Source organism: Procambarus clarkii, chromosome 1 (genome assembly GCF_040958095.1).
Source record: "Procambarus clarkii isolate CNS0578487 chromosome 1, FALCON_Pclarkii_2.0, whole genome shotgun sequence".
NCBI classification, from domain to species: domain Eukaryota; kingdom Metazoa; phylum Arthropoda; class Malacostraca; order Decapoda; family Cambaridae; genus Procambarus; species Procambarus clarkii.
The window spans coordinates 49,501,395-49,520,984 of NC_091150.1; the positions used below are offsets into that span (position 1 = coordinate 49,501,395).

The following is a 19,590-nucleotide window of genomic DNA, read 5'->3' on the forward strand; positions in this document are numbered from 1 at the left end:
GACCTGGGGTCGTGTCCTTCACCTTGTACAGGATACCTGGGGTCGTGTCCTTCACCTTGTACAGGAGACCTGGGGTCGTGTCCTCCACCTTGTACAGGAGACCTGGGGTCGTGTCCTCCACCTTGTACAGGAGACCTGGGGTCGTGTCCTTCACCTTGTACAGGAGACCTGGGGTCGTGTCCTTCACCTTACACAGGAGACCCCAGCCTTCACCTTACACAGGAGACCTGGGGTCGTGTCCTTCACCTTGTACAGGAGACCTGGGGTCGTGTCCTTCACCTTGTACAGGAGACCTGGGGTCGTGTCCTTCACCTTACACAGGAGACCTGGGGTCGTGTCCTTCACCTTACACAGGAGACCTGGGGTCGTGTCCTTCACCATACACAGGAGACCTGGGGTCGTGTCCTTCACCTTACACAGGAGACCTGGGGTCGTGTCCTCCACCTTACACAGGAGACTTGGGGTCGTGTCCTTCACCTTGTACAGGAAACCTGGGGTCGTGTCCTTCACCTTACACAGGAGACCCCAGCCTTCACCTTACACAGGAGACCTGGGGTCGTGTCCTTCACCTTGTACAGGAGACCTGGGGTCGTGTCCTTCACCTTGTACAGGAGACCTGGGGTCGTGTCCTTCACCTTGTACAGGAGACCTGGGGTCGTGTCCTTCACCTTGTACAGGAGACCTGGGGTCGTGTCCTTCACCTTACACAGGAGACCTGGGGTCGTGTCCGTCACCTTACACAGGAGACCTGGGGTCGTGTCCGTCACCTTGTACAGGAGACCTGGGGTCGTGTCCTTCACCTTGTACAGGAGACCTGGGGTCGTGTCCTTCACCTTACACAGGAGACCTGGGGTCGTGTCCGTCACCTTGTACAGGAGACCTGGGGTCGTGTCCTTCACCTTGTACAGGAGACCTGGGGTCGTGTCCTCCACCTTACACAGGAGACCTGGGGTCGTGTCCGTCACCTTGTACAGGAGACCTGGGGTCGTGTCCTTCACCTTACACAGGAGACCTGGGGTCGTGTCCTTCACCTTACACAGGAGACCTGGGGTCGTGTCCGTCACCTTACACAGGAGACCTGGGGTCGTGTCCGTCACCTTACACAGGAGACCTGGGGTCGTGTCCGTCACCTTACACAGGAGACCTGGGGTCGTGTCCGTCACCTTACACAGGAGACCTGGGGTCGTGTCCGTCACCTAACACAGGACACCTGGGGTCGTGTCCTTCACCTTACACAGGAGACTTGGGGTCGTGTCCTTCACCTTGTACAGGAGACCTGGGGTCGTGTCCTTCACCTTACACAGGAGACCTGGGGTCGTGTCCTTCACCTTACACAGGAGACCTGGGGTCGTGTCCTTCACCTTACACAGGAGACCTGGGGTCGTGTCCTTCACCTTACACAGGAGACCTGGGGTCGTGTCCTTCACCTTGTACAGGAGACCTGGGGTCGTGTCCTTCACCTTACACAGGAGACTCTTGTATTGTGAACCCTCAACCCGTTTTCTGTCTAATTATTACTTAACGTGTGAGTCAGATCTAACAGTATACTGACAGGTCAAGTTTGCCTTTCTTGACTGGTCTTGGCGGGGAGGATTTCCCTTCCGTCAACCCATACTGATGCTTTCTTGTGTGAATTATCATTTCTACGTGTTCCAACTGCTTCGTTACTATCCTCGGCAGCGTCTCTCACGGTAGTCTTGTTAGACACACTGGGTGGGACGGGTGTGTGTGGGTGGGACGGGTGTGTGTGGGTGGGACAGGTGTGTGTGGGTGGGACGGGTGTGTGTGGGTGGGACAGGTGTGTGTGGGTGGGACGGGTGTGTGTGGGTCGGACAGGTGTGTGTGGGTGGGACGGGTGTGTGTGGGTTGGGCAGGTGTGTGTGGGTGGGACGGGTGTGTGTGGGTGGGACGGGTGTGTGTGGGTGGGACGGGTGTGTGTGGGTGGGACGGGTGTGTGTGGGTTTGGCAGGTGTGTGTGGGTGGGACGGGTGTGTGTGGGTGGGACGGGTGTGTGTGGGTGGGACGGGTGTGTGTGGGTGGGACAGGTGTGTGTGGGTGGGACGGGTATGTGTGGGTTGGGCAGGTGTGTGTGTGGGTGGGACGGGTGTGTGTGGGTGGGACGGGAGTGTGTGGGTGGGACGGGTGTGTGTGGGTGGGACAGGTGTGTGTGGGTGGGACGGGTGTGTGTGGGTGGGACAGGTGTGTGTGGGTGGGACGGGTGTGTGTGGGTGGGACAGGTGTGTGTGGGTGGGACGGGAGTGTGTGGGTGGGACGGGTGTGTGTGGGTGCCAGTTAAGTGATGCTGTCGCCATTGTTGTAACTTCTCCTCAGGCACTAGTGCCGCCGGTGCCACCACATCCGTTCCACAAATTTAATTAAAAACAGGAAAGAGCACCGTTGCTCTCACTGGCCTGGTGACGTCACGAGGGTTGGTGACGTCACACCGGTTGGTGACGTCACACGTTAATGACATACTTATAGGTGACGTTAAACGCTATCTGATAAGGTGCTTAAGTTTACAACGCTCATTTATGACGTCACACTTCAGACCAACACACACACACACCACCACCACCACCACCACCAGACCATCACCAACACCACCACCACCACCACCACCACCAGACCATCACCACCACCACCACCACCACCAGACCACCACCACCACCACCACCACCACCACTACCACCACCACCAGACCATCACCACCACCACCACCACCACCAGACCATCACCAACACCACCACCACCACCACCACCACCACCAGACCATCACCAACACCACCACCACCACCAGACCATCACCAACACCACCACCACCACCAGACCATCACCAACACCACCACCACCACCAGACCATCACCAACACCATCACCACCACCACCAAACCATCGCCAACACCACCATCAAACCATCGCCAACACCACCACCACCACCAGACCATCACCACCACCACCACCACCACCAGACCATCACCAACACCACCACCACCACCACCAAACCATCGCCAACACCACCACCAAACCATCGCCAACACCACCACCACCACCAGACCATCACCACCACCACCACCAGACCATCACCAACACCACCACCACCACCACCACCAGACCATCACCACCACCACCACCAGACCATCACCAACACCACCACCACCACCACCACCAGACCATCACCACCACCACCACCAGACCATCACCAACACCACCACCACCACCACCAGACCATCACCACCACCACCACCACCACCAGACCATCACCACCACCACCACCAGACCATCACCAACACCACCACCACCACCAGACCATCACCACCACCACCACCACCACCACCACCACCAGACCATCACCACCACCACCACCAGACCATCACCACCACCACCACCAGACCATCACCAACACCACCACCACCACCAGACCATCACCAACACCACCACCACCACCAGACCATCACCACCACCACCACCACCACCACCAGACCATCACCACCACCACCACCAGACCATCACCAACACCACCACCACCACCAGACCATCACCAACACCACCACCACCACCAAACCATCGCCAACACACACCACCACCACCACCAACACCAAACCATCACCAACACACACCACCACCATCACCACCACCAAACCATCACCAACACACACCACCACCATCACCACCACCAAACCATCACCAACACACACCACCACCACCACCACCACCAAACCATCACCAACACTCACCACCACCAGACCATCACCAACACACCAACACCAACACACCACCACCACCAGACCATCACCAACACACACCACCACCACCACCACCAGCAGACCATCACCAACACACACCACCACCACCAACACACACCACCACCACCACCACAACCACCAGACCATCACCAACACACACCACCACCACCAGACCACCACCACCACCACCACCACCATCACCAACACACACCACCACCACCATCATCAGACCATCACCAACACACACCACCACCACCATCACCAACACATACCACCACCACCACCACCACCACCACCACCACCAGACCATCACCAACACTCACCACCACCACCACCACCACCAGACCATCACCAACACTCACCACCACCACCACCACCACCACCAGACCATCACCAACACTCACCACCACCACCACCACCACCACCAGACCATCACCAACACTCACCACCACCACCACCACCAGACCATCACCAACACTCACCACCACCACCACCAGACCATCACCAACACTCACCACCACCACCACCACCAGACCATCACCAACACTCACCACCACCACCACCACCACCAGACCATCACCAACACTCACCACCACCACCACCACCACCAGACCACCACCACCACCACCACCACCAGACCATCACCAACACTCACCACCACCACCACCAGAACATCACCAACAACAAGAGTCGTCATACCAACATATGCAAGATTATCTTTGAACCTTTGAGCTGATTCCTGTACACTAAAGTCAATACTTCTTCACCTCGTGAGTGCATGTTCTGTCTCAAGTGTGTGGTCCTTGTCAAGTGCTTCTCAGAGCCGGAATCACTCCCGCCAATCTTCATGCCCCAGACATGCCACATTAGCAAGACGGATCGTAAATTATTGATAATTACAACCCGAGACCTGAGTAACGTGTTAGGTCAGCTCCTACTCCCGCCCTCGTAGGAGTGCGTAGGATTACGTAGTTGCGTAGGATTGTGAGGATTACATAGGAGTGCGGTCCTACGCACTCCTATGTCCTATTATGTAGGACTTTGTAGTCCTACATAAACAAAAACAAAAATCAAAGGGTAACACTGCAAGGCACACGTGCCACTTTGGGCACGTGTGCCATTCGTTCGGCCCCCCCCCCACTACGTGAAGAAGTACTCAGAAGTAATCAGTTGATAGTGTCAATAAGTACCCAATGGGTAACGCGTCTCAATAAGCTCCCACTAGGTGTGAGAAATCGATAAGCACCTCCAAAGGATACCTGATCAACCAGGCTGTTATTCATACGTCAGGCTGCGAGCAGCCGCGTCCAACAGCCTGGTTGACCAGTCCAGCAACAAGGAGGCCTAGTCGAGGACCGGGCCGCAGGGACGATAAGCCCCGAAACCATCTCCAGATAACCTCAAGGTAGGTAAATTATTTCAATAAACACCTTATTGGGTGATTTACCATCTAGGTAAAGGACCTCAATAAACGACCACTAAGTGTCTCAATAAACGACCACTGAGTGTCTCAATAAACGACCACTGAGTGTCTCAATAAACGACCACTGAGTGTCTCAATAAACGACCACTGAGTGTCTCAATAAACGACCACTAAGAGTCTCAATAAACGACCACTGAGTGTCTCAATAAACGACCACTGAGTGTCTCAATAAACGACCACTGAGTGTCTCAATAAACGACCACTGAGTGTCTCAATAAACGACCACTGAGTGTCTCAATAAACGACCACTAAGAGTCTCAATAAACGACCACTAAGAGTCACAATAAACGACCACTAAGAGTCACAATAAACGACCACTAAGAGTCACAATAAACACGTATTGTGTCAACAAGTGCTCACTTTATCAGTAAACCCCCACAAAGTGGGCTAATATCAACCCACCGTTCCAATAAACATCTACCAAAGTATGGGGTATTACCAACACGCGCGCGCGCACGCACACATGTCTCCTATCTCAACCCGTCCTCGACTCAAGTCCATTCCATCCAGCGGTCGACCCCACAGACGCATTCATAATTTTTAACATGCTGTTCATTCATAACGGGAATTTTCTCAAATATAAATTAATATTATAATATATTAGCATATTGTGCATATATAGGCATAGGTTAGGTTAGGTTAGGTGTTTAGGTTCTGTTGGCGATTATTTGTATTTGTAGTACGTGAGTGAAGCATTTATAGCGTTGTGATTCGAACAAAATTCGTCAGTGAAGCACTTGTTCCGGATATGTTCGAACGTCAGCAGTTGTGAGTCGTGTGTAAACCGCTTTTCATTCATAAACAGGGGGTTTGGCGGGTGCATGGAATCACTTTTGGATCTTTGTTTGGAGGACGGGCTGTTTACAGCGTTGTGGTTCGAACAAAATTCGTCAGTGAAGCACTTGTTCCGGAAGTGTTCGAACGCCAGCAGTTGTGAGTTGTGTGTGAACAGTTTTACATTCATAAACAGGGGGTTTGGCGGGTGGATGGAATCACTTCTGGGTCTTTTTCTGGAGGACGGGCTGCACAGTGGTAACACCCTCACCTCGTGAGCGATTTGATGTGGGTTAGAGTCCTGGCCAAAGAGGATTGACTGGGCGCCAATCCCTAACTGTTCGCCTCTGTTCACCCAGTAGTAATTCGGTACCTGGTTGTTAAACAATTGTCGGGTCGTGTTCCGGGGAAAACTATGAGGTAAGGCTTACCATGAGCTATGGGGAGGGAAAGCTCTTAGCCTGCCAGGAAGAATTAATTAGAAAATGTCTGATCTTGTACCCAGCTGTGTAAAAAAATAAAGTAACTGGAACAGTATAAAAATCTCAGGGGTCAAAGGGGGCTGGTGATGGGGGGGGGAATGAAAATTTTCCTCCCATGACTATATTCTGGGAAGGTGTTGAAACACAGAGAAGGCTGATAACGCCGCCACCGCCAGCTGAGTTGTGGGGACCTGACGCCCTGCCCACGCTAGCTAGCTAGCTAGCTAGCTAGCTAGCTAGCGCGCGCGCGCTCTCTCTCTCTCTCTCTCTCTCTCTCTCTCTCTCTCTCTCTCTCTCTCTCTCTCTCTCTCTCTCTCTCTCGCTCTCTTCCTCACACACACACACATCATAGTGTATAGTAGGTATACTATATATAGGTATAAGTATAGTAGGTATACTATATATAGGTATAGGTATAGTAGGTATACTATATATAGGTATAGGTATAGTAGGTATACTATATATAGGTATAGGTATAGTAGGTATACTATATATAGGTATAGGTATAGTAGGTATACTATATATAGGTATAGTGTATAGTAGCCACTCTCCATAGTGTATAGTAGGTCACTGGAGACGGGAGACCTACCAGAAATATGGAAGACGGCGAATGTGGTCCCAATATACAAAAAGGGTGACAGGCAAGAGGCACTGAACTACAGGCCAGTGTCCTTAACTTGTATACCATGCAAGGTGATGGAGAAGATCGTTACTAAAAACCTAGTAACACATCTGGAGATAAGGGACTTCATGACAAATCGCCAACATGGGTTCAGGGAGGGTAAATCTTGCCTGACAGGCTTAATAGAATTCTACGACAAAGATTAAGCAAGAACGAAAAGGCTGGGCGGACTATTTTTTTGTACTGTCGAAAAGCCTTGGACATAGTCCTCCATAAGAGGCTGGTACATAAGCTGGAGAGACAGGCAGGAGTAACTGGTAGGGTGCTCCAGTGGATAAGGGAATACCTAAGCAATAGGAAGCAAAGAGTTACAGTGAGGGGTGAGACCCCAGATTGGTAGGAAGTCACCAGTGGAGTCCCACAGGGCTCTGTACTCGGTCCTATCCTGTTTCTGATATACGTAAACGATCTCCCAGAGGGTATAGACTCTCATTCCTCTCAATGTTTGCTGACGATGCCAAAATTATGAGAAGGATTAAGACAGAAGAGGACTGCTTGAGGCTTCAAGAAGACCTAGACAAGCTAAAGAAATGGTCGAACAAATTGTTGTTAGAGTTTAACCCAAGCAAATGTAATGTAATGAAGATAGGTGTAGGGAGCAGGAGGCCAGTTTCAAGGTATCATTTGGGAGCTGAAATTCTTCGAGTCAGAGAGAGAGAAAGACTTGAGGGTTGATATCACTCCAGACCTGTTTCCTGAAGCTCATATCAAGAGGATAACATCAGCAGCGTATGCCAGGTTGGCTAACATAAGAACGGCATTTAGACACTTGTGCAAGGAATCATTCAGAACTTTGTATACCACCTATGTCAGACCAATCCTGGAGTATGCAGCCCCAGCATGGAGTCCATATCTAGTCAAGCATAAGACTAAACTGGAAAAAGTTCAAAGGTTTGCCACCAGACTAGTACCCGGGCTGAGAGGTATGAGCTACGAAGAGAGACTACGGGAATTAAACCTCACGTCGCTAGAAGACAGAAGAGTTAGGGGGGGGGGGGGATATGATCACCACGTACAAGATTCTCAGAGGAATTGACAGGGTAGATAAAGACAGGCTATTTAACACAAGGGGCGCACGCACTAGGGGACACAGGTGGAAACTGAGTGCCCAAATGAGCCACAGAGATATTAGAAAGAATTTTTTTAGTGTCAGAGTAGTTGACAAATGGAATGGATTAGGAAATGATGTGGTGGAGGCTGACTCCATACACAGTTTCAGCTCCAGATTTGAATTCTGGAGTCCAATAGGCTCCAGAATCTGTACACCAGTTGAGAGGCGGGACTAAAGTGCCAAAGCTTAACTCCCGCAAGCAGAACTAGGGCAGTACACACGCACACATGCACGCTACGCTCCTCCAAGCCACGGCCGACCTCACAGATATATTTGTAAATTTTAACCGAACATAAATTAATTTCTCAAATATAAATTAATATAAATATCACAATTTTGTATATAGTTAAACCTAGGAGATGTTAGGTTCAACCTGTCCTTAGGGGGAATATCCACTCAAGGAAGAGGATTGGAAAAGACCACATAATTAGTGCTATTACCTACTCTATTCATGGTTAGGTTAAGGTTTTGTTAGGTTAGGTTTAATTACATTTGGTTACATTAATATAGTGCATTGCTGACGATAATGCAAAATACTCAATTCGAAAACTATTTGAGTGTGTCCGAGAATTCCGTTTACAGAAAACCAAATTCTTCTTCTTCAAAAAAAAAAAGACATTCTGCATACACATTTTAAAATCAGAGACAGTTTTTTTATTGTGCCTATAGCACCACCTCTTCTCATTGGTTCTATTCTACATTTCCTCCCCGTATCTTTCGCTCCAGTATGTTGTTATTCTACTGTGCAAATTTGGGACCTGGCCCTCTAGTACCTTCCATGTATATATTATTTGATACCTCTCTCGTCTCCTTTCCAGAGAGAACACTTTGAGAGCTCTGAGACGGTCCTAATAATTTGGATGCTTTACCGTGTCTACGCGTGCCGGGTTTACCATCAATAAACAGGCGGGTTTGGGGGGCTAGATTACCGGGTATATATCTGGCCAATGTTTACAGGGCGGGGCTGGCCACACTCACCTTCACAACAACACCATTAATCATAAAACGAAGTTTGAGAAAGTTAAGAGGTATGCCGCTACACTAAACAAATTAAAGCTCACGTTACTGTAAAATGAGAAGAAACAGGGGGAGACATGATCACCCTATACAACGTATTTGTGGGAATGAAGCAGACAAGGACACGTTATTTAGCATTTGTAGTACATGTACAGCAAGATACAGATGGAAATTGGTATCACAAGCTGCCAGTGGTGGGGACTATACCAGGCTGCCAGTGGTGGGTATTATACTAGGCTGCCATGGGTGGGTACTATACCAGGCTGCCAGTGGTGGGTACTATACCAGGCTACCAGTGGTGGGTACTATACCAGGCTGCCAGTGGTGGGTACTATACCAGGCTACCAGTGGTGGGTACTATACCAGGCTGTCAGTGGTGGGTACTATACCAGGCTACCAGTGGTGGGTACTATACCAGGCTGTCAGTGGTGGGTACTATACCAGGCTACCAGTGGTGGGTACTATACCAGGCTACCAGTGGTGGGGACTATACCAGGCTGCTAGTGTTGGGTATTATACTAGGCTGCCATGGGTGGGTACTATACCAGGCTGCCAGTGGTGGGTACTATACCAGGCTACCAGTGGTGGGTACTATACCAGGCTGTCAGTGGTGGGTACTATACCAGGCTACCAGTGGTGGGTACTATACCAGGCTGCCAGTGGTGGGTACTATACCAGGCTACCAGTGGTGGGTACTATACCAGGCTACCAGTGGTGGGTACTATACCAGGCTGCCAGTGGTGGGTACTATACCAGGCTGCCAGTGGTGGGTACTAGACCAGGCTGCCAGTGGTGGGTACTATACCAGGCTGCCAGTGGTGGGTACTATACCAGGCTGCCAGTGGTGGGTACTATACCAGGCTGCCAGTGGTGGGTACTATACCAGGCTGCCAGTGGTGGGTACTATACCAGGCTGCCAGTGGTGGGTACTATACCAGGCTGTCAGTGGTGGGTACTATACCAGGCTGCCAGTGGTGGGTACTATACCAGGCTACCAGTGGTGGGTACTATACCAGGCTGCCAGTGGTGGGTACTATACCAGGCTACCAGTGGTGGGTGTTTCATGTGTAAATATCTTGCCCAACAGGATATGAGAGGAGCGTCACCTCTATAGTGCTACGAAGAATGGGATGTGGTGGTAAGGAGTGCCAGTTGGGGGAGTGTCAGTTGTGGGAGTGTCAGTTGGGGGAGTGTCAGTTGGGGGAGTGTCAGTTGGGGGGAGTGCCAGTTGGGGGGAGTGCCAGTTGGGGGGAGTGCCAGTTGGGGGGAGTGTCAGTTGGGGGAGTGTCAGTTGGGGGGAGTGCCAGTTGGGGGGAGTGCCAGTTGGGGGGAGTGCCAGTTGGGGGGAGTGTCAGTTGGGGGGAGTGCCAGTTATGGGAGTGCCATTTGGGGGGTGTCAGTTGGGGGAGTGTCAGTTGGGGGGAGTGCCAGTTGGGGGGAGTGCCAGTTGGGGGGAGTGTCAGTTGGGGGAGTGTCAGTTGGGGAGTGTCAGTTGGGGGGAGTGTCAGTTGGGGGGAGTGTCAGTTGGGGGAGTGCCAGTTGGGGGGAGTGTCAGTTGGGGGAGTGTCAGTTGGGGGGAGTGTCAGTTGGGGGGAGAGTCAGTTGGGGGGAGTGTCAGTTGGGGGAGTGTCAGTTGGGGGGAGTGCCAGTTGGGGGGAGTGCCAGTTGGGGGGAGTGTCAGTTGGGAAGAGTGTCAGTTGGGGGGAGTGTCAGTTGGGGGGAGTGTCAGTTGGGGGAGTGTCAGTTGGGGGAGTGTCAGTTGGGGGAGTGTCAGTTGGGGGGAGTGTCAGTTGGGGGGAGTGTCAGTTGGGGGGAGTGTCAGTTGGGGGGAGTGTCAGTTGGGGGGAGTGTCAGTTGGGGGGAGTGTCAGTTGGGGGGAGTGCCAGTTGGGGGAGTGTCAGTTGGGGGAGTGTCAGTTGGGGGGAGTGTCAGTTGGGGGGAGTGTCAGTTGGGGGGAGTGTCAGTTGGGGGAGTGTCAGTTGGGGGGAGTGCCAGTTGGGGGAGTGTCAGTTGGGGGGAGTGTCAGTTGGGGGGAGTGTCAGTTGGGGGGAGTGTCAGTTGGGGGGAGTGTCAGTTGGGGGAGTGTCAGTTGGGGGAGTGTCAGTTGGGGGAGTGTCAGTTGGGGGGAGTGTCAGTTGGGGGGAGTGTCAGTTGGGGGGAGTGTCAGTTGGGGGGAGTGCCAGTTGGGGGGAGTGTCAGTTGGGGGAGTGCCAGTTGGGGGGAGTGTCAGTTTTGGGAGTGTCAGTTGGGGGAGTGCCAGTTGGGGGGAGTGTCAGTTGGGGGAGTGTCAGTTGGGGGAGTGCCAGTTGGGGGGAGTGTCAGTTGGGGGGAGTGCCAGTTGGGGGGAATGTCAGTTGGGGGGAGTGCCAGTTGGGGGAGTGTCAGTTGGGGGAGTGCCAGTTGGGGGGAGTGTCAGTTGGGGGAGTGTCAGTTGGGGGAGTGTCAGTTGGGGGGAGTGTCAGTTGGGGGAGTGTCAGTTGGGGGAGTGTCAGTTGGGGGGAGTGTCAGTTGGGGGGAGTGCCAGTTGGGGGAGTGCCAGTTGGGGGAGTGTCAGTTGGGGGAGTGTCAGTTGGGGGAGTGTCAGTTGGGGGGAGTGTCAGTTGGGGGGAGTGTCAGTTGGGGGGAGTGTCAGTTGGGGGGAGTGCCAGTTGGGGGGAGTGTCAGTTGGGGGGGAGTGTCAGTTGGGGGGAGTGCCAGTTGGGGGAGTGCCAGTTGGGGGGAGTGCCAGTTGGGGGGAGTGCCAGTTGGGGGAGTGCCAGTTGGGGGGAGTGTCAGTTGGGGGGAGTGCCAGTTGGGGGAGTGTCAGTTGGGGGGAGTGTCAGTTGGGGGGAGTGTCAGTTGGGGGAGTGTCAGTTGGGGGAGTGCCAGTTGGGGGGAGTGTCAGTTGGGGGGAGTGTCAGTTGGGGGGAGTGCCAGTTGGGGGAGTGCCAGTTGGGGGAGTGTCAGTTGGGGGGAGTGCCAGTTGGGGGGAGTGTCAGTTGGGGGGAGTGTCAGTTGGGGGAGTGTCAGTTGGGGGAGTGTCAGTTGGGGGAGTGTCAGTTGGGGGAGTGTCAGTTGGGGGGAGTGTCAGTTGGGGGAGTGTCAGTTGGGGGGAGTGTCAGTTGGGGGGAGTGTCAGTTGGGGGGAGTGTCAGTTGGGGGAGTGTCAGTTGGGAGAGTGCCAGTTGGGGGGAGTGTCAGTTGGGGGGAGTGTCAGTTGGGGGGGAGTGTCAGTTGGGGGAGTGTCAGTTGGGGGGAGTGTCAGTTGGGGGAGTGTCAGTTGGGGGGAGTGTCAGTTGGGGGGAGTGTCAGTTGGGGGGAGTGCCAGTTGGGGGAGTGCCAGTTGGGGGAGTGTCAGTTGGGGGGAGTGCCAGTTGGGGGAGTGTCAGTTGGGGGGAGTGCCAGTTGGGGGGAGTGTCAGTTGGGGGGAGTGTCAGTTGGGGGGAGTGTCAGTTGGGGGAGTGTCAGTTGGGGGAGTGCCAGTTGGGGGGAGTGTCAGTCGGGGGGTGTCAGTTGGGGGAGTGTCAGTTGGGGGAGTGTCAGTTGGGGGAGTGTCAGTTGGGGGAGTGTCAGTTGGGGGGTGTCAGTTGGGGGAGTGTCAGTTGGGGGGAGTGTCAGTTGGGGGAGTGTCAGTTGGGGGGAGTGTCAGTTGGGGGAGTGTCAGTTGGGGGAGTGCCAGTTGGGGGGAGTGTCAGTTGGGGGAGTGCCAGTTGGGGGAGTGGCCAGTTGGGGGGAGTGTCAGTTGGGGGGAGTGCCAGTTGGGGGGAGTGCCAGTTGGGGGGAGTGTCAGTTGGGGGAGTGCCAGTTGGGGGGAGTGTCAGTTGGGGGAGTGCCAGTTGGGGGGAGTGTCAGTTGGGGAGTGTCAGTTGGGGGAGTGCCAGTTGGGGGGAGTGTCAGTTGGGGGAGTGTCAGTTGGGGGAGTGCCAGTTGGGGGGAGTGTCAGTTGGGGGAGTGTCAGTTGGGGGGAGTGCCAGTTGGGGGGAGTGTCAGTTGGGGGAGTGTCAGTTGGGGGAATGCCATTGGGGGGTAGATAAAGACAGGCTATTTAACACAAGGGGCACACGCACTAGGGACACAGGCGGAAACTGAGTGCCCAAATGAGCCTCAGAGATAATAGAAAGAATTTTTTCAGTGTCAGAGTGGTTGACAAATGGAATGCATTAGGCAGTGATGTGGTGGAGGCTGACTCCATACACAGTTTCAAATGTAGATATGATAGAGCCCAGTAGGCTCAGGAATCTGTACACCAGTTGATTGACAGTTGAGAGGCGGGACCAAAGAGACAAAGCTCAACCCCCGCAAGCACAAATAGGTGAGCACACACACACACACATACACACACACACACACACACACACACACACACACACACACAACACACACACACACACACACACACACGCGCGCGCGCGCGTGTTCTGGCCGAACTCAACACAGAGGTTGGTGTGGTGCGGGGGTTGTGTCTCACAGTGTGACAACAGTACCGCCTGGTTAAAGTGCTGGTAGTGCCTCGTAGAGGGGGTCACTCCCTGGCCCCTGAGGGTCACGCTCCAGGAACACGAAGTCTCCACCACATATTCCGGGAGGCTGTTGTAGTTTCACCCACTGAGCATGAGCGCTAATGCTCAATTCAACGATCAAGTAACTGCTTAAAACGGTCAAGATTAGGGCTTAAACGCTCAATTCAACGGTCAAACAACTGCCTTACAGTCCATTCAACGCTCAAGTAACTGTTTAAACGCTCCGTTTAACGATAAAGCAACTGTTTAAACTCTTCATTCATCGCTCAAGCAACTATTAACGCTTCATTCATCGCTCAAGTTACTGCATAAACACTTCATTCGTCGCTCAAGTTACTGCCTAAACGCTTCATTCATCGCTCAAGTTACTGCCTAAACGCTTCATTCATCGCTCAGTTACTGCCTAAACGCTTCATTCATCGCTCAAGTTACTGCATAAACGCTTCATTCGTCGCTCAAGTTACTGCCTAAACGCTTCATTCATCGCTCAGTCAATTGTTAAACGTTGCATTCAACGCTCAAGCACAAGCATGTTCCTGACATACAGGCAGTGTCTATACTTATGTTTACACATCAACATGAGTGTGATCAATGTTTACACTGCACTGCCAGTGTCTACTAATGTTTACACATCATCCGTGTCTACTAATGTTTACACGTCCCCCGTGTCTATTAATGTTTACACATCACCCGTACATAATAATGTTTACACATCACCCGTGTCTACCAATTTTTACACATCACCCGTGTCTACTAATGTTTACACATCACCCGTACATAATAATGTTTACACATAAACATCGGTGTTGCCAATTCCTACACAGCATTACCAGTGTTTATTTGTGTTTGACCATCAAAGTCAGTATCGCCAATACTTACAAAACACCATCAATTTATCCTAATATTTCCACACACTACCTCCAGCACTTTATAATATTTATACCACTAAGTCTACTCTCAAATGTTTATAAACCGGATCGTCTTATGTTTATAAACTATTACCTCTTAATAATAAAACCAAAAATACATGTATTCACTCAAGTACTCAGATCTGAGTCATTGATCATTCTGAGTCATAACTTGAGGAATGGTTCATTACAACCCCCGTCAAGAACCTCAAAGACGTCCTCAAGTTCCCGCCAATACTTACTGACATAGGTCTCGTAGGTCGCTGTCCACAGCCAAGGGTCCTCCTCTTCGTCTTCTTCCGCCCACTGCCACACCCATGATGCAAGGTCCATGGGCTCATTTACTCTCTCTTGAAGTGCATTGGCTTCCTCCTTCGGGGAGTCCGGTTCTCCGTGATGCTTCTTTACGGTCTTCCATTCTCCAAGTCCTTCCTTCGAGGCCTCCGGTTCTTCGTGTTCTTCCATTTTGGCCCTTGGTTTCGCTCCATTAGGCTCTGGTTCCTCCACTGTAGCTCCTGTTTCCGTTCTTGAGTCTTCCTTCCGTGCCTGGAGTTCCACCGGGTCTACTCTTGAAATTTCTGGTTCTTGTTCTTTCTTCGGTGCTTGTGACTTGTTTAGGTCGACTTGTGAGGTTACTTGTTCTTGTTCCTCCATCGTTACCTTAAACTCATCAGGTCTATCCTTGAAAGCGTCTGGTGCTTCAAGTCCTTCCTTAGAAATTTCTGGCTCTTCAGGTCCGTCTTTAAGACCTTCTGGTACTTTAAGTCCCTCCTTAAACATTTTGGGTCATCTGGTCCGTTCTTAAAAGTTTCTGGCGGCTGTTCTGGTCCCTCCTTGAGCATTTTTGGCCCTTCAGGTCCGTCCTTAAAAGCTTCTGGTGTTTCAGGTTCCTCCTTGAAAGTTTCTGGTTCTTCAGGCCCGTTCTTAAAAGATTCTGGTGTTTTCAGGGCCCTCCTTGAAAGTTTCTGGTTCTTCAGGCCCGTTCTTAAAAGATTCTGGTGTTTCAGGGCCCTCCTTGAAAGTTTCTGGTTCTTCAGGCCCGTTCTTAAAAGATTCTGGTGTTTCAGGGCCCTCCTTGAAAGTTTCTGGGTTTTCAAGTCCGTCCTTGAATGATTCTGACCCGTCATGTCTCTCCTTAGAAGCGTCTGACTCCCTGGCTCCTTCCTTGCAAGTATCTAGTTCTACATTGATCTCTTTGAACGTCTCTGACTCCTTTGGTATCTCCATGGAAGCCTCTGGTTGTTCAGATGGCTTCTCTAACCAATCCTCTGGTTTCCTCGGTTCCGCCTTGGAACTCTGTGTCTCCTCAGATTCCTTCATGGACGCCACTGGTTCTTCAGGCCTTTCCTTCGAGGCCTCTGACCTTTCATGTTCCTCAATAGGAGCCTCTATTTTTCAGATCCCTTCTTAAAAGCCTCTGGCTCCTCTTGTTCCTCTTTTGGATCTGGCTCTTTGAGGCGCTCATTTAAAGCATATGGAGTTCCATTTCTCTCTTTTAATATATCTGGTTCTTCCAGTCTTATTTCAGAAGCCTCTGGCTCTTCAGGACACTCCTCAGAAGCCTTCGGTTCTTCACATTCTTTCTCAGAGTTCTTTGTTTCGTTAGTTTCCACTCTGAAAGCCTGTGGCTTACCGTTGTTTTCCTTGGAAACTTCTCGTTCTTCACCTCTTTCCGTACCAGCCACCGACCTCTTCAACTTGTTCACTAAGAGCCTCACGCATTTCAGGTTCTTCAGTGTAAGCGTCATATTTTCAGATCCCTCCTTAGAATATCCTTGCTCCTCAGGTTCATCCTTGGAAGCCTCTGGTTCTTCATGTCTCTCCTCGGAAGCCTCTGGTTCATATCTCTCATCGGAAATATCTGGTCCTTCGTGTCTGTCATCGGAAGCCTCCGGTTCATGTCTTTCATCGGAAGCCTCCGGTTCATGTCTCTCATCGGAAGCCTCTGGTTCTTCGTGTCTGTCATTGGAAGCCTCCGGTTCATGTCTCTCCTCGGAAACCTCTGGTTCTTCGTGTCTGTCATCGGAAGCCTCCGGTTCATGTCTCTCCTCGGAAGCCTCTGGTTCTTCGTGTCTGTCATCGGAAGCCTCCGGTTCATGTCTCTCCTCGGAAGCCTCTGGTTCTTCGTGTCTGTCATCGGAGGCCTCCGGTTCATGTCTCTTATCGGAAGCCTCTGGTTCTTCATGTATCTCACTGGAAGCCTCTGGTTGTTTATGTCTGTCATTGGACGCCTCTGGTTGTTTATGTCTGCCATTGGAAGCCTCTGGTTCTTCATGTCTCTCGTCGGAAGCCTCTGGCTTCTCAGGTCTCTTCTTGGAAACCTCTGGCGCTTCAGGTCTCTCCTTGGAAACCCCTGGCTCTGCAGGTCTCTCTTTAGAAGCCTCTGGCTCTTCAGGTCTCTCCTTGAAAACCTCTAGCTCTTCAGGTCTATCCTTGGAAGCCTCTGGCTCTTCAGATCTCTCCTTGGAAGCCTCTGGCTCTTCGGGTCTCTCCTTGGAAGCTTCTGGCTCTTCAAGTCTCTCCTTGGAAACCTCTGGCTCTTCAGGTCTCTCTTTAGAAGCTTCTGGCTCTTCAGGTCTCTCCTTGGAAACTTCTAGCTCTTCAGGTCTCTCCTTGGAAGCCTCTGACTTTCCAGGTCCCTCATCGGAAGCCTCTGACTTTTCAGGTCTCTCGTCGGAAGCCTCTGATTCTTCAGGTTTCTCAATCTGTGATTTCCCAAGTACCTTCTTGTAATTTTCACGTTCTTCTAGCTCCTCTGTCCAATCCTCTGATGTTTTTAGCTTATCCTTGAAAATCTCTAGTTTTTCTATTTCCTTCTTTGATGTCTCCGGCTCTTTCAATGCCTCCTTTTTAGTCTCTGTTTCATCTAATTCCTTCTTAAGAGTATCTGATTTTATTAGTTCCTCCTTTGGATCATTTGTTTCTGTTAATTCTTCCTTCTGATTCTTTGTTGGTTTAAAGTCCTTCTTGGCACTTGATTCAGCTAATTCCTCATTGGCCTCTGGTGCATTTGATTCTTTTACTCCCTTCTGCGAAGTCTCTGATTCTCCAATTGCACTCAATAAGTAATTTTGATGAGAGAGGTCTGTATAGCTGTGCAGGTTTCCGGCTTTCTGTGGATGCCAAGGAATTTCTCTGCAGTCTACATGCTGGTCATTTCTAGAGTCACTTGGAAGAGTCTCCAGGCTCTGTGAACACTCCACATCACGAGTGTTCCCGGACACTTGGGGGTTAACAAATTCTTGAAAATCTGGCGTCTTTCGATCTAGGCCTTCTCTCTTCTGAGAGTCCTCTAAATCGTTTGTTTTCTGAGACTTTACAGAGTCCTGCAAATTTGAATATTCCCCGCTTCACACAGCCCTCCTAGGACCAACGGGTCTCTATGGTTTTGTGGGTCCAATTGGCCAGGAGAGTTCTGTGAGACCGGGCGGACCTCTGGATCTCCGAGACTTCGAGGCCTTGGGTCGTCATGAACAAGGATGGCGGGCAGCGCCCCGTCTACCATTCGTCCACTTCCTCTCATATTATTTCTGGGGGTTATTTTCTACATAATGTGTTCGGTGACGACGTAATACCGCAAGTGTTCTCAAGGGGGAAGAGCCCTGTTTATTTACTGCATTTATTTTAGTTGACACTTTGCGAAGGCGCTGTTAAACACGGAGTACATACTATGTGCTCACACCCCAGGGTGCTTCCTAGAATATTACTATTACTAATGTGCTTCACGCTCCTTTGTGTTCCAGCCAATGTTTCTGACTTATGGCGCTTCAGTTAGTGTTGTTCGCAGGTGTTATTTTACTTTATGGTCTTCTTTGAAAATATCTGATGAGAACGGTAAATAGTGCAACCCTCTTTTTCTCTCTCTCTCTCTCTTACATTCTCTCGCACTCTCTTACTTTCTCTCTACCTCTGTCTCTCTCTATGAGTAAGATTGACATTTACTATCACTTCACATGAACATTAATGTCATTCACCATTGGAACCACTCACTGTTCACACCACCTTCACACCAGGCTCCGTGACCCAGCACCGTCGCTCTCTCACACACCACCACCAACACTGCTATACCACACTGAGTCTCACACACCAGCACCAACACTGCTATACCACACTGAGTCTCACACACCACCACCAACACTGCTATACCACACTGAGTCTCTCACACCACCACCAACACCGCTACACCACACTGAGTCTCACACACCACCACCAACACTGCTATACCACACTGAGTCTCTCACACCACCACCAACACTGCTATACCACACTGAGTCTCACACACCAGCACCAACACTGCTATACCACACTGAGTCTCACACACCACCACCAACACTGCTATACCACACTGAGTCTCTCACACCACCACCAACACCGCTATACCACACTGAGTCTCACACACCACCACCAACACCGCTATACCACACTGAGTCTCACACACCACCACCAACACTGCTATACCACACTGAGTCTCTCACACCACCACCAACACCGCTATACCACACTGAGTCTCTCACACCACTACCAACACCGCTATACCACACTGAGTCTCACACACCACCACCAACACTGCTATACCACACTGAGTCTCACACACCACCACCAACACTGCTATACCACACTGAGTCTCACACACCAGCACCAACACCGCTATACGACACTGAGTCTCACACACCAGCACCAACACTGCTATACCACACTGAGTCTCACACACCACCACCAACACTGCTATACCACACTGAGTCTCACACACCAGCACCAACACCGCTATACCACACTGAGTCTCACACACCACCACCAACACCGCTATACCACACTGAGTCTCACACACCACCACCAACACTGCTATACCACACTGAGTCTCTCACACCAGCACCAACACCGCTATACGACACT

The 19,590-nt window shown here is 51.4% G+C and overlaps 1 protein-coding gene across 1 annotated transcript in view; it reads right to left on the reverse strand.

Moving 5' to 3' along the window:
- LOC123747013 (uncharacterized) overlaps positions 1-18,047 on the reverse strand; it is a gene marked incomplete at its 5' end in the record, with an annotated part of 198,643 nt that extends 180,596 nt beyond the window's left edge. The window contains 2 exons of the mRNA XM_069322416.1: positions 14,940-15,468; positions 16,089-18,047. Of these exons, the coding sequence (XP_069178517.1) occupies positions 14,940-15,468; positions 16,089-18,047 (2,488 nt within the window). The remainder of the gene's footprint in view (positions 1-14,939; positions 15,469-16,088) is intronic.
- Positions 18,048-19,590: the final 1,543 nt, after the last annotated feature.